The sequence below is a fragment of the Rhinolophus hipposideros genome (assembly GCF_964194185.1).
Source record: "Rhinolophus hipposideros genome assembly, chromosome: 9".
In the NCBI taxonomy this organism is placed as follows: Eukaryota; Metazoa; Chordata; class Mammalia; order Chiroptera; family Rhinolophidae; genus Rhinolophus; species Rhinolophus hipposideros.
The window spans coordinates 85,942,469-85,966,953 of NC_138055.1; the positions used below are offsets into that span (position 1 = coordinate 85,942,469).

Consider the following 24,485-nt stretch of genomic DNA (forward strand, 5'->3'; position numbering starts at 1 on the left):
GAGAGAGATATGTGCATCATACACCAGGTACTATGCCCTGCACATTCCACGCCATGTTCCATTTGGATCTCCTGGTTCCCTATGAAGGAAACATTATTACAATACCCACCTTAGAGATGAGGAAACAGCCTTAGGTTGTGTATTTGTTTCCTACTGCTTCTGTAATAAATTACCACACCCTTGGTGGCTTAAAGAAACACATGTTTATTATCTTCCAGTGCTAGAGGTCAGAAGTCTGCCATGGGTTTCATTGGGCTAAAGTCGAGATGTTGAAAGGGCTGTGTTCCTCCTACAGGCTGGAGGGAGAATCCATTTCCTTGTCTTTTCCAGCTTCCGGAGGCAGCCTGCATTTCTTGGTTCATGGCTCCTCCCTGCATCTTCAAAGCCAGCAGTGTAGCATCTTCAGGTCTCTCTGGCTCTGAACTCTGCCTGTCATCACATCCGCTTCTCTGACTCTGATCCTCCTGCCTCCTCTTACAGGGACCCTTGTGAATACGTGGGGCTCATACAGATAATCCAAAATGATCTCCCTATTTGAGATCGTTAATCACATCTGCAAAGTCCCTTTTGCCATGGAAGGCCATATAGTCACAGGTCCCAGAGATTAAGACAGGGGTATATTTGGGCGCCATTATTCTGCCTACCGCAGGTTGCACGACTAGTGGAACCAGGAATCAAATCTAGGCTTAGCTCTAACTCCCAAGCCAGTCCCTTTCCTTATCTCTGTAGTAAAGGGAAGAGCAACAAAGAGACATTACCGCTCATGGTGGTGGGAGCAGAAGGGAGAGCCTGCTCCAAAGGGACCCTTCATAGATGACTGAGTATACATAAGAAAGATGAGGGGACTCAGGTCAACCTGAGTTATAGGAAACCTTCCATCTGGAAAGTTTAAGCATCCATGCATTCATTTAACAGATATTTATCGAGTACCTAGTATGTGTCAGAGACTATCCCAAGCTCTAGGATTCTCTAGCTGTGAACAACACAGCCCCAAATTTCATCCCCGATGGAGTCTTTCTAGAGACATGCATCAGTGTCCTGGGGCTGCTGGAATAGAGGACCACCAACTCAGTGGCTTGAAAGAACACAGATTTAGTCTCTCACAGTTCTGGAGGCTAGAAATCCAAAATTAAGGTGTCAGCAGGGCGGTGTTCCCTCTGAAGACTCTAAGGGAGAATCCTTCCTCTCGTCGCCCAACCTCTGGTGGTGCCTGGTGTTTCTTGGCTTGTGGTGGCTCCAATCTCACTCCAATCTCTGCCTCTGTCTTTACATGGCCTTTTCTTTTTGTGTGTCTAAATCTCCTTCTCCTTTCTCTTATCAAGGTACCAGTCATGGGACATCTTAAATCCAGGATGATTTCATCTTGAGATTCTTAACTAATTACACCTATGAAGACCCTATTTCCAAATAAGGTCACATTCTGAAGTTCTAAGTGGACATGAATTTGGGGGGAACATTATTCAACCCATGACATGGGTTGATGGACGATGTAAAAGCAAAGAAGGAAGTAAAGAGCATGTGACATGGTGATCAGTATCATGCAGAAGCGGAGGAGGGGTAGGGAGTGCTGTCTTGGAGGCAGGAGTGGTTGCAGTTTTCACCAGAGAGGTCCCGGATGGCTTTCCTGAGAAGAGGACCTCTGCGCCAAGATCTAAAGAAGCACATCCAGCTTTGGGGATGTCTCCTTTCATTGGATGTGACCATGTCTAGCTGAGTGTCCAGGAAGACAATTAGAGACAGACGATCCTTCCAATTCTGCATTCGTTTCTCCTTTCCTTCCAATTGGGGAGGTGTCCTTGTGTTTGAAGTCTGTGCAGTCATACTCCTTTGCGCTCCAGTGCAGCTCTAATGACAGCAATAATGGTAATAAAGGGATTTGAGGGCGGCCCCTCCTTCTTGTGTGTGGACCCCATTGTGCCGACTAATTGTGTAGAAGCAAGTAGGACAACTGTCTATGGGGTGGAAGCAGTGGGTAGCAAAGAGGAATATGTGATTCGGGACTCGGGGCATTACTGAATTACCCTGGCAGAGGCAGAACCCATGCATCTGGGTTACTGAGAATGCTAGAAAGGATTTAGCGGCCGTCTAACACTGGAGAGGGGTCTTGGTTGAACCTGAATCCCCTAAGTTCTTCACCATCCTTATCAGCTGTTAGAGGAGCTGTGAATAAATCCTACTTACTTCAAAGCAAAAGGTGAAGAGAGGAAAGAAACCTATAAGGGCCACAACTGGACCCTTTGCGGCCCGATTGTTGCCAGTGACCGGCACAGGGAGAATGCGCGCCTTAACACAGAAGCCAGTTCTGTTTGGGAGGGCAGGCAACTGAGGTCCTCCAAACTCAGCATCCCGGCCGCTTATCTGTTCCATCTCTTTAACTGATGCTCTCTGACTTGGAACAAGTACCACTTAGGAACACTTCTTTTAGTAAATATATGTTTTAATGGAATAGATTTTTTTGAAATGACCTTATCTCAGGCAGCAGGCACTTTCATAAGTATATATTGATTGGCTTTAAATTCCTCAAATGTTTTCACTTGTCTTTGTGACATAGTGTTTGTCCTGTTCCCAGCAACTCCTCCAATGCTCAGACTCAATGCTGAGATCCTCATTACAAGCCTTTCTGCCAGTCTTTTCCCTTTTTTCTTTTTCTTTCTTTCCTTCTTTCCTTTTTTCCTTCTTTCTTTCTTTCTTTCTTTCTTTCTTTCTTTCTTTCTTTCTTTCTTTCTTTCTTTCTTTCTTTCTTTCTTTCTTTCTTTCTTTCTCTCTCTCTCTCTCTCTCTCTCTCTCTCTCTCTCTCTCTCTCTCTCTCTCTTTCTTTCTTTCTCTTCTTTTCTTTTTTCTTTCTTTCCTTCTTAATTTCTTTCTTTCTTTCGTACTGTTTTATAATGTTTGGAAGCTGTATTCTGCTGTATCAAGCGTGAGCCATTTCTGATATGTCTGGAGTGGTATTCAATATTGCTTTCAGGAAGATGGGATTGTTAGTGCCACCTGTTTCCTGGTGGGGAAACTGAGGCCCAGAGAGGCTAGGGAATGTGCCCCCAGTTACACAAATAATTGTGAGGGAGCAGCTTTCAACCCAGATCTTCCTAAGTCAAAAGGCGTCATTTTCCCATTTTTATTTCCATGCTACCTATGTTTTTTAACTGTCTCATTTAAATTCTCTAGTTCATAGTTTGCAGTTGGGAATAAAAATGCAACTTTTAGTACACTCCTCACCCACAAAAGAACCACATGGGGTGAAGGCCACAAATCCCTTTTGTGTGAGTGGTGCAGTCTGCAAATGTGTTTTCTGTGTGCTAAGTAGCTCAAAGTTTCAAGACAAAGGATGGTTTTCCACCGCGCTAGTTGATCGGCCAACCCAGTGAACAAAAATCAATGGGACAACTTATGCTGGTATCGTGGAGACATAGACAAGAATTTAGTCACTTTAAAATTTAATTTTTAATCCAATTCAGCTAACGCTTTTTGAATACCAGCTGTGAGCCAGGCCCTGTACTAGACCCTGGAGGAAACAAAGATCAATGAGGCTCTGCCCAAGAGAAGCTCACAGATTAGTGTGGGAAGCAGACACCAAACAAGTCATTTCATTACCCTGTGGAAAGTGCTCTTGAGCTGGTGCTCAAGGTGTGGGGAGACCCGGAAGAACCCTATAGTCTTGGGAGGAAGGAGGGTTGTGATTAAGAATCTTCTAAGAAGTCTTGAAGTGTGTCTGCCTCAGAAAAGGCGTGCTGGACATTGAGTTGGTGTGTGTGAGCAATGCAAATGGGCCATCTGGTTAACCTGAGTGCCCAAATCCCTGTCTCATCCTTCCCATTTTGGGTTTGTTTGGCTTGTGTCACTCACATTTTTGCTGAAATTCGATTTCACTTGCCTGTGTAATAAATATAACTACTACTACGACTATTTGTTATAAGCCTCAGTTAAATAGGTATACATTTTGTCAAACTCCGTGAGGTAGTAACTGATATTATCTGCATTTCTGCAGATGGAAAGCCTGACACACAGAGAGGGCATGTGACTTGCCCAAAGTCACCGGCTTGTAATTGGCAGAACCACTGTCCCCTTTCTTCACTAACTTCTAGGCAGCCTGCTCTTTAATCAACTCCTTGCTCAGACGAAGCTTTAAGTGAACTCAGGGTCTTGGCACATGCTGTTCCTTCTGCTTGGTATGCTGTTCCCACTACTCTTGATGTAGTTAGATCATTTTCATCCTTGAGCTCTGAGCTGAAATGTTATCTTTCTTGCCCAGCCTATCTAAAGTATTTCCTCCCAGCTACAGTTTTGGTTTCTAAAGGAGACTTGCTTCAACTTGAAATTATTTAAAATTATTGTCTGCTTGTTTGGTTGTTGTCTGTGTGCCTTACTGGGATATAAGCTCATTAAAAGAGGGACTGTAACTGGCTTATGCATTGATGTGTCCCCAGTGTCTACTCAGTGTTTGGTGTCTGGTGGACACTCAGTAAATATTTACAGAATGAATGCCAGATATGGTAGCAGGCCCTGGTGTTGCCAAATGAATAAGCTGGGCCTTTCCCTTGGGGGACTTACAGTCTAGTCAGAGAGACAGGCAATCGGCAGCTAATGCAATGTGCTATACGAGGAGCACATACAAGGAGCATGTGCATGGTACCGTGGGGACACAGAGCAGGGAACAACTGCTTTGCCTGGAGGCTGAGCAGACCTTATGGAGGAGATGATGTTGAACTAGCTTGATGAAGGAACATGATCTCACTGAATATTTCAGGCCCCGGGGCGTTCTGGACAGTAGGAACAGCACCAGCTAGGAAGAGCGGGGGACATTTGTACTCTCTGTGTTTATCAACTAACTGCTGTGAGTGTGATGTACTAGATAGTAGGGATCTGTGTTTAGGAGCTTTCAGGCTCAAGACTCATCAACCCAGGATGATCTGGGGTTGCATTTGAAGAGGAAAGCGGGGGCTACATAGTGCCGGGATCAAGAGGAGTCTAGAAACGTGTTCTAGGCTCCAGGTCCTGAAAAGCCACCACATAGGTAGAGGAATTTGATGTAAGCAAAAGGGTGCCAATTGAGGATGTTTAAGTAGGAAGTGGTATAATCAGCTGTGTGCTTGAGAATAACCCAGATTTCGGTGTGGAGGCTGATTGGAGTCACTGGAGGTGGGAAAGAGGGCGGCCAACCAGAAGACTGTTGCAGGACCCCAGGTGAGAGGTGAGGGGTAAGGTGGGATGCAGGAGATAGCATAGAGCGAGGCTTAGAATTAATAGGTCACAATCAATTGAGTATGATAGTTGAGAAAAAGCCAAAAAAGGCCCAACGTTTTCTAATTCGATCTGCTGTTTGGATGACTGCCCATTAACCAAGACCGGGCAGTGTTTCCTAATGTGCGTGACTAGAGCTTTTGACCTTGCACCAAAAAGTTGGAAGATGGTGCATCATTCATTCCTGTTTTCGAAGTTTACGAAGCACGCTAGCATATTCAAGGCTCTGAGAAGTCCTGCAGCAGTGAAACGTGTTTAACTAGTTTTCCTCAAACTTTTTAGCAGTAGAACCCTTAAAACACTAACACCAAACAACCTGAAGAGCACACTTTGAGAAATGCTGAGAAATGAAATATAATTTATATTTTCCTCTATGGCTGGTGCTCTGGGAGGACCCATTGACTTTTATCTTGGCATTTATGATGTTGCCATCCTGGAAGCCCTTAAAACTTTTGAGGAATTTGACACAGTACTGAGAGTATGTACACCAGTGCCAGGCTGCTAAGATTCACACCATGCTGTCTAAGCTCTCTGCATCCCAGTTCCCTCATCTCTGAAATTCCCTTTTGTGAGGATCCATGAGTTAACTCCCAGGAAGAACAGTGTCTGGCCCATGGAAGGTGCTCAGTAATTGTTAGCTCTGAGTGGCAATTAGGGTAGGGTTTGAGGCCATGGAGTTGGCATCTACACTACCTGGTTTTGTAGCTGAGCCCCTCTGCTAATTCTGTGACCATAGGAAAGCAATTTGGAGACTTCTGTGCCTCAGTTTCCCCCATCTGCAAAGCAGGGACAATTATTGTACCTTCTCATAGGTTAGTTGTGAAGAATAAATACACTGCATCATGTGAAAGAATGTGGCCTGGCATGTTAGCCGTTTTTGCTTAAAAAAAAGCAACAAAGAGAAAGAAACCAACTAAATTGCCTCTGTTACTAGCATAAGTTTATCATGTAGACTGACTTTCAGCTCCAGTGATGAAGAGCCAATTCTTCAGCTTTCTCAGCAGTTATTTTGGGCATGTATTTTTGCATTCCCCTTTTCTGACTCTGGAGGCCTTGACTTCAAAGTTAGTTTGTCACGGTGACTTCCTATTCTCTTCTGTCAATTGAGTTTGGTTTCTTCATCTCATGGATTGACAACGTTAATGAATGTCCCTGATTCTGGGGAACCACCTGGCCCCTCCTATGGGCTCTGTGCCTTTCCTAAAAATACAGACATCAAATCACTTAGCGGAAGACCTTGGGATGCTCTTGTAGCAAAACCTTCCCCCAACTTGGACACAGTCTCCTGTTCCCTGAGAGAAAGGCTGGATTGTTTCCTTGTTAAAAGTTTTCTGATATTATATCAGTATAGAATCTTTGGAACAGGTCACAGCGACCCCCACATTCAAGCCAATTACCTGATATTTAGTTATCAGTTTCCTTCAGGGACTGTCTGTTCTTGGTGAACAATTAGATGACAGGATGCTGATGAAATTCGAGGGGCAGGAAGTAGAAGTTACATTTCTGAGTTTAGAGTTTCTATTTCAAGGTTGAGTAAGTGGTAAATTTTTACTGAGCAATTCGCAGTAAATTTTTACTGAGCAATTCTAACATAATAGAGTCAGAATCTCAAGGTCCCCTGGCCATGGACATTTCACCTGCCTGGAAACTTCAGCTCCTTTTCAGAGGTGGGTCTCCCTGTTCTTTATGTTGGCATGACAACAATTAATAATTCAAGCTATGCCCATTAAAAAATAGAAATTCTAAATAAATACAATACTATAATAATAAATTTAAAAGTCGATCCAGCTGGGCACTGTTCCCAGACTACCACCTGAGCCGAAACACAAATAAGTAAAGGAGAAAAACTGCTACATAATGCAAATGGCTACAATCTCATTGTTTTCTGCGACTCTTTTATTGCAAATATATAGTATTGAAGTATCATTATGGATAAATAATAGGTTTTGTGGACTAACCTGGAAGCCTAATCTCTGTTTATGACATTATTTCTGTGGGTAGAAAAGTATGTTCCATATTACAAACAGATGGTTTGCAAGCAAATTTTTTGGAACTCAATAGATTTGTAAGTTGGGGACCTCCTGGACTTTTAACCTATAGTTGGATGTTCTGTATTCAGGGCTAGTGATGGATAAAAATTCGAGGCCTCCCAGAATCCCCACCCCTCCCAAATCTTTGCTACCCTTTTCATCCTAGAGACTGCCTCGCCTTTTTATGCTCCGCTCTTGGGTCCTCATCTCCATCACCTCATCCTGGCCCAGCCCCAGCCCCAGCCCCACCCTCCAACCCCTGTTGAGGCCCCAGGAAGCTAGGAGGAACTCTGAACGTCTATCCTTGTGCACCTTACTAAATGGCAGTTAGGACTCATAGGAGGCCGTGCAGCTGAGTGGCCACATGTGTGACTCTGAAGCCAGACTTCTGTCACTGGTAGCTGTGTGACCTTGGCATGTTATTGCACTTCACTGAGTCTCTGTTTCAGCCCTGTCGATTGAGGTTGTGTGAGGACCAATGGGAAAGTACCAACAGCAAATACTCAGACCAGTGCCTGGTGTGGGGCAGTGTTCCCCCTCTGCAGGTGCTTGGTGGGGTAGTTACTAGAGGATATTAGGGTTTAGACAGATTTCCATACACTCAGGAAGCAAACCCACAGTATGAAAATACTTTCTGAATTCTAAACAGCAAAGTTAGAAACAGTTATCTGGAATCCCCCTGTTCATGAGCTGGGGCCTGGGTAGGTTTTGAACATAACTTTATTATGAGTTAGGGGTGATCCATGTACTTATATGTCGATTGGCAGTATCAAACTCTTGTATTACTTTTAATAAATTAGGCTCTACAGCAGATTTTAGAACCAACTGATAAGAACAGGCCTTCTTAAATAGTTTTCACTCACTAAGTTGTTTCCACATACAATGTTTTACACCAAGGAAAGGTTTTTTTCTTTTTTCTTTTTGGTTTTGGGTTTTTTGTTTTCCTTCAGGCAGTCTTTTCTTTGCATCTGAGCTGGCTTTATTTCCTAATTTGTACATAGGCTAATACGGAACATTGGCCTTGTCGTGTAGGCATGCGATCAAGCTGAATAAAGGACTAGAAAAATAAAATACTGATCAGGAATCTTAGGACTTTTGGATAGACTCTTGTTAGCGGATGGGGTAAAGACAATAGCTTAAGGTAGGGGAAGCAAATCTGTTTCTGCCATTTTTTCCAGAATGCGCTCATCCTAATCCAAATCCAATTTCCCTCCTATCTATGGTATGAAGAAAATGAAAAATAGCCAGTTAAGAAATCAGCCTATCGGAGAGTGCCTCATTGAGGATCAGCCACACCAAACATCCAACAAAGAGATTTCACTTTTATTTGGGCGATGGCTTACGTGTTTATGCACTTGACCATTGCTTTTGTTCATACATAGGAATGAGAGGGCTAGCTTTCCAAAGGGATCATTTCAAAGTAACTGGTTTTGTTTACCAAAATGAGGGAGCTCTCAGATCTGCTCTCTTCTCCTTAAGAAGTTTGAATGTGTGGGTAATGTGCTGTCATGAAGATTTTATAATCTGCAATATTGGAAAAGTAATAAGACACTGTTGTTGGTTGACCATCTGGTTATATATTCTTGGTGTCACAGTTTGCTTTTTCATTTTTTCATTTTTATTTTTTAACTGGTAAGAAGCAAGGAATGGGAGTTTAGAAATTTCAGAGGTGTTTTCTAAATAAGAAATTCATGTTTAGTTGCTTAGCGTGGTTAGATTTTGTTTTTACCTTATACAAAATAGGAAATAAAAGGTTTATTATATATTTTCCTCTTCCTTTTTTTTTTTTTTTTTTACAAAACTTAAAAATTTGAATTCCTAATTTGTTCCCTCAACCCCAGATGTGAACTTTTAGCTTACGTTAAAGAGTCTCTTTACTGTAAGTAGGAGTCAGACATAAATCACAGGGAAACTCTAGAAAGAAAAATCACCAACAGAACAGATCTATAGAAATTTAATGTTTCATCCATTCATTCAAAAATATTTATTGAAACCCTGGTATTTGCATATCATGCTGCCAGATGCTGAGGGATTTGCTGAAGAAATATTAAAGACATTCTCTCTTCCTTTGAGGAGCTTAGAGCTTACTTGGGGAGACATGACATAGACATATGAAACAGTTAAGTTGTAATTCAAGGCAGCATATGATTAAATACCAAAATGTGTGTTTCCGACAAGAAATGCTATAGGAGTTCAGAAATGGGAGTGATAACTCAGTGGTACTACTGTTTTCTGCCTACAAATTGGCAAATTGTAGCACTATTTGTATGAAATATTTTACACTTGTTTTTTTGGCAGCCGTAGGCCTTGACTCCCAGGCAGCATGATGAGCCTACAAAACTCGTGGTACTCCAATCTCTGTAGAACTGGCTTTTTTTTTTTCTTTATAGGCAGAGAAAGTACCTTATACAAACCAGAGTGCCCATGAGAGGCAGGTAGGTTTTGACAGTCATAATCTCTTTCAGTTACAAAATAAGGAGCCAGCCTTGTCATTTTCTGTTTTTCAATCCAGCAGTTCTTGTCCCTCCACTGCAAACTCCTCCTGACATTGAGAGGTGGTTTAATTTGAACTTAATATCTGTGACGGACGATCTAGCCATCAAGGGACAGATAAATTTATGGCTTTGGAGAACTGCTGATGAAAATCCCCATGGTCATGATGTTGGAGAAGGAACTAACACAGATGTAGGGGAGTTCAGACACAGAAGTGCTCACTGTAAGCAGGGTTCCCCCAAAATGTCAGAATATGATGATATGCTTGGTGATGATGCTTAATGAAACTCACTGGCTTCCTGTTCTATTTTTGTCAAACTCAGATATTAGCACAGAGCTCAAAGATGAAGCCATAGGGCTTAAATTCTTAAGAATTTTAAAAAGGGAGAGAGACAGAGAGACAGAGACAGAGAGAGACAGAGACAGAGAGAGAGAGAGAGAGAGAGAGAGAGAGAGAGAGAGAGAGAAAGGGAGAAAGAGAGAGAGGCGGGGGGTGGGGGGGAAGAAGTAATAAAACGCTTTTGAAATGTCAGCGCATGTCAAATACACTATTTGGGCCCACATCTCATTCCACTCAGATCCGTTCAGGGACTCCCCACAGCTGAATGTAGTTATCATTTGGTTGCTTTTCAATCTCATGACTTATGAATTTTCAGTTTCTTTTAAAACTCACTGTCACTGGTTCTGCCCGACACCGCTGCATTTTAACCTTAGGCCTTGAGGAGGCATCGATGACAGAGATGCTTTGTGGTTTCCTTGACATTATTCAATGAAATGTCTGCGGAGTCCAATACCATTTGAAAATAACATGGCACTTGGTGTTCATTCTTTTTGTCGGGTTGGCAGCCCTTCTGGTGAGGCAAGTGTTCCCAAGTGAACATGACCTAGAGCCTCTGAGACATCAAGCACACCAGTGATCTAATCATGTTTCTCAAAGTATAATAGTTGGGCCTGGCCACAGCTTGATTTTAGGGGGCATCCTCTGAGCTGGCTGACTTGGGGAAGTGGCCCTGAAAAGTGTTTCACCTACATCTTTTGATATAATTTGCTGTGTCTGTGTAAATAAATGTTATGGAGCAGATGGCTTTGGAGTGTCTTATCAAATTCTTGGGAAGACTTTGTCCTTGACATAGTTTTATTCAATTATCATACTGCAAAGCACCAAATAGTAGCTTTTTTTAAACACAAAAAGATTTACACAATAGGTTGATAGTCTGGGAATGAATTTCAAACCTAAAATGCATACAATGTATAAACCTTTTCTTGAGCTGTTCTTTGCTCAGTTTCTCTAGAAGGGAGTTCTGTAATTTCAGAATCCATGAGGAGGCTCTTTCGATGTATTTGGGGATGTCATCTTGAGAGATGGCTCAGGAGTCTAAGTTCAGCATGTGTCTGCATTTGTTCTCTGCTCCGAGACATGATGGAAAAAAACACTCTGCTGTTTTCCTGTAGCTTTTCATGGTTTTAGCATCATGTTTCTATTCTCGCTCAAAATCAATAATCCACTATACAAACATTTTATGCTGAAGCCAGTATGAGAACGTTTTAACTAATGCATGTGTGGGGTTGCTGTTTTGTTGCCTTTTTTTTTTAATAGGTGTACTTTTAAAGATGATTGTGTACATTCAGAGAATTCAGAAAACTGGCTGGATATTATATCGGGAGCTAAAGAGTGCCCTCAAATTCACATATCTCAAAGAAGTAAAGATCAGGTAAGATAAAAGATTTTTATTTGTCTCTATTGTATTGTCTTATTTTGCACGATTGATGCTAACTTCCTTTTGTGTGTAAAAGCTAACTTCCTTTTGTGTGTAAAATATCTACTAGCGACCAAATTGTGTGTAAAATATCTACTAGCCGACCAAATAAGCTTGGTTAGGAGAGTCACTCATTTAGTTAACAAACACTGAGTGCCTACCAGGTGCCACACAAGCAGAGAACAGAAGACACCCTGGGCCTGCCCATGTGGAGTTGGTAATCTTGGGGAACTGCAGATGACAATCATAGTTGAATTTAAAGAAAAGATGGACTTTTCATGTAGTGGAAAAACATATTGATTTAAAAAATAGGGAAAAAAGAAGTTCAGACTCATGGCCCACAAGATGCCTTAAGGGTGGCTTAAGGGCAGAATTTTGTTTTCTGTTCCTTTTCCTAATGTGTTCAGGCTTCTCCTGACAACTGTTTTATGAACATGGCTTCAAGCAATATTGGTAGAAGGGAGAGAAACCAGTGTGGGCAGTGAATATTGCAAGTGGGGTGCCTTGGAAAGAAAGCCAATGGGCTCCTTACCATGGCAGTACCGCTGTTGGCATCACATGAGCCATGTCATTGGATGAGAGAAAGGAAGCAATGAGCATATTCAAGCATTTTCTGATTTACATACCAACCATGCCCTATGGGAAAATGGAATTCCTGCCTTGCTGTTTCGGTGGTGCTATAGGAGACGTTTTCTCCCTAATTATGGCTCTTGTATTAGGAATAATTGTACCGAATCCCCATCAGCAGCCAGTTGACCTGCCTGTTGAGCTTGCTCTGTTTCATGTGAATGCCACATTAACGAGGAAATGGGCCACTTGCTCTTTACTCTTATACTTTGCCATTTCAAATAGCAAGAACCGTACCACTTAAGATGATTTAACATTTAATAAAGGCGAGCCAGAGCATTTAATGACTGATAAATAATAAAAGAATCAAGCTTTCAAGCCATAACTGATCAGAACTCACGGATTTAAAGTAATTTGGCCATATTACTTTCTGTTGTCTTCCAGGGAGTTAGGGGGGAGGGCGGGGAGGGTAGTATAAAAAAAGAACTGTCAAAACCGTCATCCAAACTCCATCAGGCCTGAGTCAAGAGTGAATAGGTTCTGTGAAAAAAGATGTTTAGGCATCTAAGCGCAGGTATGGCCAAAATTTTATTTCTCATCTCAGTCTGAAAAAATGGCTGCCTTTGGTGCTGATAGAGAATGGTAGAAAGAAAATACCATGATCCTTGTATATACCCAGGACTCTGATAAGTGGTTAAGATTAACAAGATTTTTTCCTTGTGTCGTTTTGAAAAATTTAAGAGTAGTAATTCAGCTAAATACAGTGAGGGAAAGTGGCTTGTTTAAATAAAATATACTGCTTACACAATTTACTTACGTATCTTTGGGTTCACTAGTATAAAGTAACCACCATTTATATCTAGTCCGGAACATTGCAAAAAATGTTCACCACTCAAATAACCACTAGTGCTTTCCTCCCCACCCTGAGTTCCACTGTGGTTTACCCTGATCCCTCAAGAGTCTTCCCACATACACAACCATTATCTCATTCTCCAGTTCACTATCAAGGTAAAGGAGATAAGAATTTAGTAATTTGAGTAAAACTATTCTTTGAAACCAACTTAGGACTCATTATTTTCACAATGTTGATAAGACATCTGACTCCATCTCTTGGTCACATTATTTCAAAATATTTCTGTCCTTATGTTCGTTTATGACTTACCTGAAAGTCTCAGACCTTTGTTTATCTAAATAATACCTCCTCTTGACCTACAGAGCTGGCAGTGTATGGATTTCCTCAATTCTACCCATTAGCTCAGTTCATAGAGTGTTTGGGAACTGCCCATTATCTACCTAGTAACTTTCTAGGTACAGAAACCATCCCCTTTCATATAATACAGAGACTCTATTCCTGAGAAGCTGTGTCTCTTCACAAAAAACAATTAGAAGATACCGTGTTTCCCCGAGAATAAGACCTAACCAGACCATCAGCTCTAATGCGTCTTTTGGAGCAAAAATTAATACGAGACCCAGTCTTATTTTAATATAATATATAATTATATTATATTATATAATATATAATTATATAATATATATAATATAATATAACATAACATATATAATATGGTAACTTATATAACTTATTAATATATAAGTTATAATATATTACATAACATATAATATAATATAACATAACATAACATAATATAATACTGGGTCTTATTTTAATATAAGACTGGGTCTTATACTGTATTAATTTTTGCTTCAAAAGATACATTAGAGCTGATGGTCCAACTAGGTCTTACTTTTGGGGAACATGGTAGTACATTCTCATCCTCATTAAGGAATCAGCATTAAAAAGAAACAATTAGAGCAATTCCAATTGTCTTGGAGGAATTTCGATGGGGTTTTGAGTAAAAACAGTGAGATGCAGAAAATTATGTATAGTGTGATCTTGTCTTGAGTAAAAAAGTCCCCATATATGTTTATATGTATATGTGGGACAGTGGTCTGTTGAGGCTATTTATAATTAATAGTAGGGAAACCTTGTCAATTAAAAGCATAAACATACACAAAAATAAAAGCGGAACCACATAAAGTATTTTGTTGGAGGATGTGAAAGACATGTTGAATATATCCAGATATATACTGTGTTTCTTGATGGGAAGATATCATTAAAATGTCACGTCTTCCTCAATCTATTTTCTAGATTTCAAACAATCCCAGTGAAAATCTGAATAGACCTTGTCTTAAAATTAATATAAAATTCATCTGGAATAATGTGAACTGGTCAAGAATATCCAAAATATATTTTGAAAAAAAATTATTTACGCACGACCATTTGCATATGATTGTAAACATATATATAGCAACAATACAGCCCATGATTCTGGTTTAAAAATAGAACTATAGATCCACGAACTAGAGTAGGAAGCTCAGAAGTAGATGTAAAAAAACTTAAATATCAAACACCATAAAATAAGAGAAAACAAAATAATTATTTCATAAAAGGTGCTGAGGTAGATAACTGGCTTACAATATGAAACTGTAATTTAATTTACATTTTACATTAAATACAAAAATAAAATTCAGGCTAATTAAGAAATTCGTATGAAAAGCTGACACAGGGAAACTAATAGAAAATAGAATTGAACATCAGAAAATTTGGAAGTATAATTTTCTTAGCTGTGAAGCAATATTGTATGTAATAACAAAAGAAAAATATTCATATAGTTGACTTACTTTAAATAAACCTATACAACAAAAAAATAAGAGATAACTAAAGCACATACTTTAGGAAAACATTTGCAACGTGCAAAATCTTAATTGCAAAATATTAAAGCTGGGAGAAATTAAAAACAAAAACATCAAGACACCAAAAGTAATTGGGCAAAAGCATATATTCTCATAAGAAGTTTCGAGAGTTAGACACAGATGTGGCAATACGTTCAACTTCATCAGTTATCGAATAAATACAAATTAAAGTGATAATAAGATATGCTAACACCTAGTGTTGGCAATGCGAATTAGCACAATCTTATTGGAAAGCCATTTGGCAATATGTTTCAAAAGTCATAAATATATTTGTTCTGTTTGAAGCGGTAATTCCAGGCTTAGAATTCTGCAGTACCTTCAAAGGAGAAAAACTATAAGCACACAGAGGCTATAGCAGAACCATTTACAGAATTAGAAGCCTGGAAATAATGGCACTGTTTGGTAATAAGGGCAATGGTTAGGTAGAAGGAGGCATGCTGGGTGACCTGATAGAATGTAATGCAGCGGGCAGTTCTTTTACCCCAGGGGCACGACCAGCTAATTGACACTCAGACTTTCTATCTTTATCTGGTCCATTGTGTCTGCATTCCTTTTTTTATCCAGAGTAGTTCAAGGAAGAGCTGTCAACCAGGTAAGGATTCCCATCTTGGGTTTATGAAGCCAAAGCTTCAGCTTTTTAACCATACTCACCTGGAAACCCAAATCATGCAAAAATGCCTTCAAAGCCCTAGCTACCCTCTCTTTCCCCTGCACTTGAATAAAAGTTGCTGTCTCCTATTTTCAGATCAACTCCAAACTGGCTTTTGCCCCACTGTTCCCCTGAAACTGTTCTTGCTGAGGTCACTAGTGAACACCACGTAGCCATCTTGCAGATGCTACCAGTCCTCATTTTACCTGGCTGCTGGCTGCGTTCTGGAAACCCTGTGTTCCATTGCACTCTCTCTACGCTCCTTTCCTTCTCTTTGGCCGTGCCTCGGCCTCCCTTGCAGGCAGGCTCCTTCTCTCCCTGACTCTAAAGATTAGAGTTGTTTCAGGCCCAGTTATTGCTCTTCTTCTCTTCTGCCTCTCTACTTTGTCCACAGACCATCTTTTCCACTCCCATAACTTCATATATCATCTGTATGTTCATGTCTCTTTTATCTCCAGCCCAGATTGCTCCTCTGACCTCCAGGCCCTTATCCTCTTGATTATCACACAAGTATCTTGAACTAAACACGTCCACAACAGAAATCTTGAATTTTCTACCCAAAGTCGGCTTCTCCTTCAGTGTGTCTCATCTCAGTACGTGGTACCTCCATCCATCCATCTGCTCCCCTAAGTCCTTCCCATCCACACATCCCGCTGTCAGTCCTGAACCATGCTACCTCCAAAGGGCATCCTGAATCTGTCTATTTTTCTCCATTTCCACTGTAGCACTCTAGCCATGGGCTCCTGCATTTCTGAGTGATCTGTTTATACTGTGTGGCCCTCCAATTTCAGTCTAGTGGACTTTTCCATGCTTCTACTACACGATAAGCTCTGTGAGGGCAAGATAGTAGCTGTTTGGTACCTTGTGCAGAACCTGGCACATGATAAGTGCTTGATAAATATTTATGGAATTAAATGCAATAATTACAGGTATGTAAAAACTATGTGTGTGAGAACTAGGAGGAAATGTGGAAAATTTAAAACAGCTGGTGAAAATAGGATTTCAAAAACTTTCTGCTACTTTGGTTACAAAGTTTGAACAATGAAATACATTTAAGACACATATGTACATGGGATAATATGTGCTGTGACCGTGTGCTAAGATGTGTGTTGCAAATACAAACGCTAGGGTGCAGAAGGCAGACGGACGAGTGTTCCGCTAGTGAAAATAAAGATGAGCTAGTGAGAATGGCTTGGGCTCAAGAGAGATGGTTGTCGGACTTCAGTTCTGGTAAGAATTTGCCTTCTTTCAGCATAATTCTATGGCTCAGAAACAGAGTTCTTTGAAAATGTAAAGATGGGGGTGACCCCAAGGCTAGAATAGAGGTCGAAAGACAGCAGACTCTTAGGGGGCCATATAGAAAGTCTGGGGCAGAGGTCAGAAGTGTAATAGAAGACACCTCCGAAGTTGTCTGGGACCATAGCTCTTTATCCTAGGGGATGGGGTTACCACTTTTTCTGCTCCCAGTTTCCTAATACTTAGCCTGGTCCCACCAGGTCCCCTTCATATACCTGATGCAAAAGGGGCTCATCATTGACATAGTAATTCCTTTTCAACAGGAGAACCGACTGCCTTGTTCCTTTAGATAATTCATTGCAGAAAAAGTTGCTTTATGGGAAATTTCAAAATTTTCTTTTTGTCTTCCCTTGTGTACACTCACAGACACAAAACAGCCTCCACCTCCAAATTTGAATGTGCGTTTGACCACAGACAAAATCTTGAATAATTTTAAAAGTAGATTTCACACGCTACCTTCCTTAAGTATAATTTAATATTGGTAATTAGCAATAAGAAATATAGAGCTAACACTTGGGAAATCAAGTTACACTCTGAAATGAACCCCAGACCAAGCAGAAACAAATGGAAAAAAAAATCATGTGTTTGAGTGGGAATACTTATATCATAAAGATGTAAATTATCTTAAAATTAATACGTGTATTTAGTACAATTCCAGTTAGAGTTATCGCATCCTTACCCCCTTTGGACAAAATGATCTTAAACTTCACATGGAAGAATAACGTCTAGGAAATGCTAAAAGAATCATAAAAATAAGGACAAATAAGGAGAGATTTGCCTTATCAGATGTTAAATATATTTAAAGGCAGAGTAGTAAACACTGGATGACATTGGAACCGAAGTACAACAATAGATAATTGGAACAGAGCAGAGATCAGAAATAGATTCCACATATATGGCAATTTAATATGTGACAAAAATGGTATTCAGTTCGGTGGAAAAGAGGCTTTCTGTTTTGTTTTCTAAACAGTTATGACATAGCTGATTTACCATCTGGATAAAAATAAAGTTGAACCCTTATCTCATACTATATATAAAAATAAATTCCAGATGGATTAAAGATATAAGTTTAAAAAGTAAAGCATAAATATGGTGGAACAATTTATATTTGCCTATAAGCAAGATTTGGGGAAGAACTTTATAACCAAGACAAGAAACCTTGTATTTGATTACATAAAAACGTGTAGGATAAAAGATAGCACACACAGAAGTTGCAGGACAAACAGATTAGGAGAAAATATGTGTCAGTAATATGACAGATAAGGATTAATATCTATCCTATACAGAGAGCTCTTAAAATTGATAAGAAAAACACACACAAAGCAAAATAACAGTCCAAGCATATGAAAATGCGATTTATATCAAAAGAGCAAACCCAACAGCCAATATAAAACATCTCTTCCTCTACATCAGCAATCTGAGAAATTCCTCTATGGCAGGTCAGAGGTTAAGGTTCTAAGATGGATGGAGATGAGGAAAAAGCAGTGATTTGGTTCCTGAATCATCTTCCCCACACAGACTACAGTGACCTTGGTGGGAAGTATCTTTCCAAGACACTCGGAGTGCATGGTGAAGAACGTGGACTCCGGCAGGGAGCTCTGCAAGGGGAAAAGCCCACCGAATAAAACCTGTACCTGCAGCATCCCAACCAGAGCACCCTACAAAGGTAAGGGGACTCGGCTGCTTTTCTGTTAGAAAGAGAAGAAGGCAAGAGGCCCTCCTGAGTTCAGATTGCCTAGGCAGCAAGTTAAATAATAGGAAATCGGAATAGTCCCACGCTAGCCACTCACTCTCTCCCTACCCCCTGCTTCCTGCTTTTCTTTTCAGTCCTGCTCCCCTCTGCTCTACCTCATCCATGACTGTAGGACCCCCACTCTCAGATTGACTGCGAATGCTAGAGGACGGTAAGTGGTATAGGTGAGGAGAGGAAAGCCAGAGACCATTGGGCTGACCCTGCCCAAATGGTTCAGAGAATTCAGACATCTGAAAAGCTGAAATGTCCTTGATGAGAAGAGAAAATAGAGCGGCCAATGTTCTGTCATCTTAAGTTCATTGCCTTAGTTCATTCCTATAAGAAGTGTTTATTGAACATCTACTATGTGCCAGGTACTGTGCTCGGTGCTGGGGATACAGAAACCAAAAAAGACTGACCTAGTTCTTGGTCATGGTATTTATAGCCTATTGGGTAGAAACAAGTAAACAACTCATTACAGTGCAGTGTGTAAATACAGGGAGCAGAGTGTGCTACAGGAAACACATGAAAAGGTTGCCTAACTGGGGGCATGGGGCAGGGGGCAAGGAAATCTTCCTGGAGGATGAGTAGGGTTGAATCAGAGAAAGAAGGGGGAGAGTTTCCAAGCAGAGACCCACTAGCGTGATGGCCAGGAGAGGAAAAGCTTTGTTTGAGGAGCCGAAAGAGGTTCTGTATGGCTGAGGCAAATGCGGTAGGGACAAGTGAAAAGCAGAGTGGTTGAAAATGGATTCCAAAGAAGGCACAACATGTCTAGCACAAGGTAGCCATTTACAGTCGGTAGATTTTTGTTGTATGAATGAAGGAAGGACGGCAAGTGGAGAATGGGCTGGAGGAGGGAAAATCTGAATTCTGAAAGATCAGAGAGAAAGAAGGCTGTTGCAATGAGGGGGTGAGGGGGGCAGTGAGGGCTGCAGTAGAGGCAGACGGGGTTGGAGAGAAGTGAATGGATTTCGGAGATAGTTAGGAGTTACAATAAGTAGACAGAATTCACGAGTTCCTGCGGTTGAGAAAGACTGGAAGTAGAATCCAGTTCATGGTACAGTCTTCCTGGAAAGACTGCAGACCATACTGGAGCTGAATTGTGTGGCAGGAGCTGGTATTACCTAATTAATCCTAAATCCCTCAAAAGGGAATTGAATACAGCAGTCCAGTGAACCAAGATTAAAAATACCTCTCAGCCACTGGGCTCACGGTAGCTGTTTGAGTCTGAATTGCTTGAAAAATTATTTCAATTTTCCACTTTTCTTTGTCCACACGATACAGCCTTTGTGATATGCTTCTAGTTAAATTTGGTCATTAAAATGCAAATCTTGCTCACCTGTGAAATATGTTTCTGAAGTACTTGAGAGTACCTTGTAAAGCTAGCTGGTTGCTTTTAGAGTCTCCATCAATTGCACCCAACCCTTCGCCTGCCCTTTTTCGAATACCTTGCATAATCTGAGCAAGCAGTCTCACTTTCCATCTCTTGCACTCAGCTAGCCAGCCTGCAGCCACTGCCAAACCATTGTCCATGACCTAGAGTACCCTCACTCCTTGCACCAGGCCCTGTTGCCCTTCTGCTTTGAAACACTGGGAGAAGTCACCTCTTCCACACAACTTTGCTAGATTCTGCTCTAACTGTTCTGGCCATTTTAGCACCCTCTTGGTCCCCCACGGGCACCCCCGTGCTGCTCCCCAGGTGATTCACGGACCTCAAACCACTCATAGGGTGTTTCCTCGACTGCTGTCATTTGTCATTGTGTTTTCTACCTACGTTATTTTATGTCTTCCAGAATAACTGTGATGGCGGAGATCATATATGTTCATTTCCTTGTGATATTTCCCAATAGTGTTTTGTGTACAGTTGAGACTCAGAAGAGTAGGACTTGCTAGTCTCCATCACTGGACGTGCATTTTGACTGGGTGTCCCCCAGTGCTAAATGCCCAAGTGTTTGTTCTACTGACGCTTAGCAAGCGTCTGTTCCAGTGTGCTTGCTGAGAGGTCATGCCCGCCCTCCAAACAGCCTTGTCTTCAGGGCAGGATTATCATTTTACACGTACCTACTTTATGTGAGCAGAATTTTAGGGGGCCTCCAGGCTTTCAGAATGACCTTTGTTGCTGTGGCGAAGCAACTTAATAGAAGGGTTCTCAGACTTTTGGAATCACACACTAATACAATTTTAGTAAGAAAATTAGGGGTGCCAACAAAATTCAGCCAACTTCTTATTCTAGCAAGTAAAGACTTTGATTTTAAAAGGAATGTCATCTACTATCCCCTCCAATTCATAAAAGGAAGAAGATATTACTACCCAAATGGGTGACCGTGCAAACATTACAGAGTAGCACTGGTCCCTGGACACAGCAGGGTTTCAAAAGCACCCAATCCTGGCTGTATACAGTCATTATGTGGGGAATGTTGCAAACCACAGATTCCTAGGCCCACTGAGCAGCGTGGCTGTATTTATAGCAGCATCTATATTTTCATTAGTTTCTCAAGTGATTCTGATAGACAACTGAGTTTGGAAATCATCCTGGATAGAGTACATATGTAAGTTAAGAGATACAAGAAATGTGACATTTTTCTAATGCTGATGTAACACAGTGTTTATCTTTCTGATTCTATTCTTTTGAGGTTTTCTAACCAATGGCTAGGTTTTCAAATGCAAATAAGAAAACCTGCATCCTAGAGCTGGTGACAGTTGACTTTTTAAGAAGATCATGGCTCCCAACCCATGGGAACCACACTTTAGAGTTTGTTAGGGAAATATTTGTAGTGCAAATTTTTCTGAAGGTGCAGGATTTCCTCTCTCACGTTCTTTTTCTCATGTTCTAGGCACTTCTTGCTCAGTGAGTTGTTTTATTTTTATGCTGTGGCCAATTACAAGTTGAGATAGTGATCCCGGGGAGAGTATGAGATGTAAATGGGCTGGAAAATGGCTTTTTCCTGGTGATTATCCATGGGGGGCCTGGATTTCGAGGTGGGCCCCAGTCTGTTTAGAGCCTTGTGTTGTGCACTCTGGATGCCTGACGTGAACGGCCCACGGGAAGAACTACATTCTGATTGAAATGGGAGAGAACAGCTGGCACACCCCACCCTCTATGCAGAAGAGGCAAAAATATTTATTTTTTGCATTTACAGCTTTGCTTGATGATAGCGAGACTCCACCGTAAATGACTTTTTTCCCCCCCTTTGCTCCAGATGTTTTAGTTGTGAACGTGACATTCTCCTTTGGTTCTTGGCATTTATCAAAAAGATTCAACTTTACCAACTGCTCATCATTAAGAGGGTAAGATTTTATTTGAAATTTAAATATCCTCTCATTGGTTTTAATTTATTTATTTGCTTTACTCCTGCACTTCCTAAAGAACTCTTTTGTGGAGTGGAACTTTCCAAAGTGCCTTTTGGAGCGTAGACGAATGGGAGGTGGGAGGGCCCCTGAGCTAATAAGCTCACTCGTTCAAGCGTTAATAAGTAAGGTGGAGCAGCTGAGGTGTTTCTACCAAGAGGGACATATAAGAGGTGGCCTTGAAGTGAGTACAGCAGAAGGAGTGCTGCGAGCTTCTCCCCTGAACAGAATGGCTTTGGGAATTTGGTTCCAGGGAGAGGGTGTGAGCAAGATAGATGATGGGAAGTCATACTCAAGGAGAAGGACAAGATGAAGTCTCCTTTCTCAAAAGAACTTGTAAAATCCATAAACACAGACGACAGTATAGTGGTTACCAGAAGGGAAGGAGAGGGGGAGAAGATGAAGAGGGTAAAGGGGATCAAATATATGGTGACGGAAGGAGAACTGACTCTGGGTGGTGAACATACAATGTGATATATAGAGGATGTAGTAAAGAAACTCAGATAATGTTATTAACCACTAACATTTAATTTAAATGTCACCCCAATAAATTTAATGAAAAAAATGTTAATTCTGCCCCCCCTTTGTTTTTAACCACCTTTGACCCTGTTGAGCTATGTAACCCCCTGAGTAACCCCGAGTTAGGGCCACACTTCACTCCTTGCTTCTGAAGAAGAGACAAGACAGAGGAAATGTGTTTCTCAGATTCTTGAGTTTTCAGTTGGAGGATGGGATGGAGGTTCCCATGGAAACAACGTGAAGCGGTGTTATTAGTGATTATGTAGTTCATTCAGTGATTTGATTGACCAACCATGTGAGTACCGAATGTGAGCTTCTTTGGCCTGGCCTGTGATCATTGTTTCTTTGAGGAAAATGAATTCGATCTTGAAACCGAGTTGGGAAGCCACGCTACAGCTACTGGAACCGGAGTCCCCACAAGTCTTCTTTACCCCTGCGGGATTTCAGTTCAGTTATTTCTAATAAACCAAATGAATTTAGAGGGAAAAAACCCCAGATTTGATATAGAAAGCCTCAGAAGTCCATGAAAATAGGAAAAAACGGGGAGGGGGAGTTCAATAGAATGTTCTAGCTCAAAGACAGTTGCACCGTAGTGCAGCTCCTGCCTCCCCAGTCACAGAGGCCAGACGAAAGAGAGCGACCTACCTGCCCCGTCTCACAGCTGGGTGATTAACAACCAGACCTCAGCCCCACAGCTCCCCAGGGCATGAGTGCCCTTTCCTTGGTTACCTGCTTCCCTTAGAAAAGCCTTCGTACAGTAATCATACCTGAGAGGTAGGCAGGAGGGGAGTGCAATTCACCACCCTGCTTCCAGTGCACTTAGGTAGCCAGATAAACACTGAGTCTGGGTTTTCTTCTCCCACGGAGACTGCAGTTTCTATAGGTCAGAATCTCAGAATGCTTGGGCATTTCTTGCAGAATACATAAAATAGGAGCGGTGTTCCCTCTCCTTGCAATAGTCCTCCCACCGTCCCCAGGCTGAACTTTCCTCTGGCCTCCCATGGCTTTTCCAGGCCAACCTTGATTTCTATATATATCGTTCCATCTTTAACTCCGATTATCCTAGTAAGTGCTTTTCAAGCTCACCACTGTTATCATGCATGATAGGTTATTAGATTAGTAGCCACAATTCTTCCTCCATTTGATTACAAAGGAAACGCTGGCATCCCGTTCCCTCAGCCTGCCAGGGTCACACCTTTGGCCCTGCGTCTTCCAGGCGTTGGCAGGGTTACGCGCCAGTGAGTGAGAACATGCTGACGTGGGGGGGCGAGGTGGGGGAGACCAGTCTCTGGAGGGAAACTACCTGAAGGTAGATGAGCAGCAGAACTGGATTCAGAAACAGATCCAGTGGCTTCCTGCTGTCTACCTGTGCTGCTGGTGACCCCTGCTTCAGGTTTCCATGGCAACACCTCTGCAGGTATGATGCCCAGAGCAGGGCACAAATTTAGTGCTTGATCCCCTGCCTCAAAGGACGGTCCTCTCTCCCCTGCGTTCATCACAGTCTGTTTAGGGACTTTTTTTCTTCTTTCAAATGCTCACATGTCACATCACAGAGGGAAATTCTAGGATATGCAGATTTTCCTGAAAATGTAGGACTTAAGTTGGTTTTCCATGTTGCTAGATGCCCAGTATGTATTGGAACTGGCTGTGCTTGGTGTAGAAGTGAGAGAAAGTGTATCCACCCCTTCACAGCAGCTTGCAGCTCTTCTGATTACAACAGAAACCAGGTAAAGTGACATTTCTATATTACAAGGTTTAACCAAAAATAAATGTCGGTCACCGCCCAACCTATCTTTTGTGTTTATTTCGAACTCTGAATTTCCCACCTGTTTGGATGTTGAAGGGGTGTTCTTCCTTTCAGGAACCTTGTCCAGTTGCTTTTGAGAAGCAAGCTTCATCTAAGACAGCAGGTGAAGGAGGATTCAAGGAGGAGAAGAGTAACAGAACCAATCGGGGCTTGCAGGTCAGACCCCGTTTTTGTGTTGATAATAGAAAAATCCCCCTTTACATGACAATAACAGCTACCACTTTGGGTTCCTTTTTAAAATTCCCTTTTTTACTTTCTACCAAAATTCCCCTTTTTACCTTTGGTTTTAAAGCAA

The 24,485-nt window shown here is 41.5% G+C and overlaps 1 protein-coding gene across 2 annotated transcripts in view; it reads left to right on the top strand.

The window, feature by feature from the left end:
• The window catches only part of PLXNC1 (plexin C1), a 142,952-nt gene that overhangs the window by 44,027 nt on the left and 74,440 nt on the right, over positions 1–24,485 (top strand). For both annotated transcript variants that reach the window (XM_081061185.1, XM_081061184.1), the window contains exons 5-9: positions 11,359–11,473; positions 18,303–18,450; positions 21,717–21,804; positions 24,005–24,110; positions 24,245–24,346. In XM_081061185.1, coding sequence (XP_080917311.1) covers positions 11,359–11,473; positions 18,303–18,450; positions 21,717–21,804; positions 24,005–24,110; positions 24,245–24,346 — 559 coding nt within the window. The remainder of the gene's footprint in view (positions 1–11,358; positions 11,474–18,302; positions 18,451–21,716; positions 21,805–24,004; positions 24,111–24,244; positions 24,347–24,485) is intronic.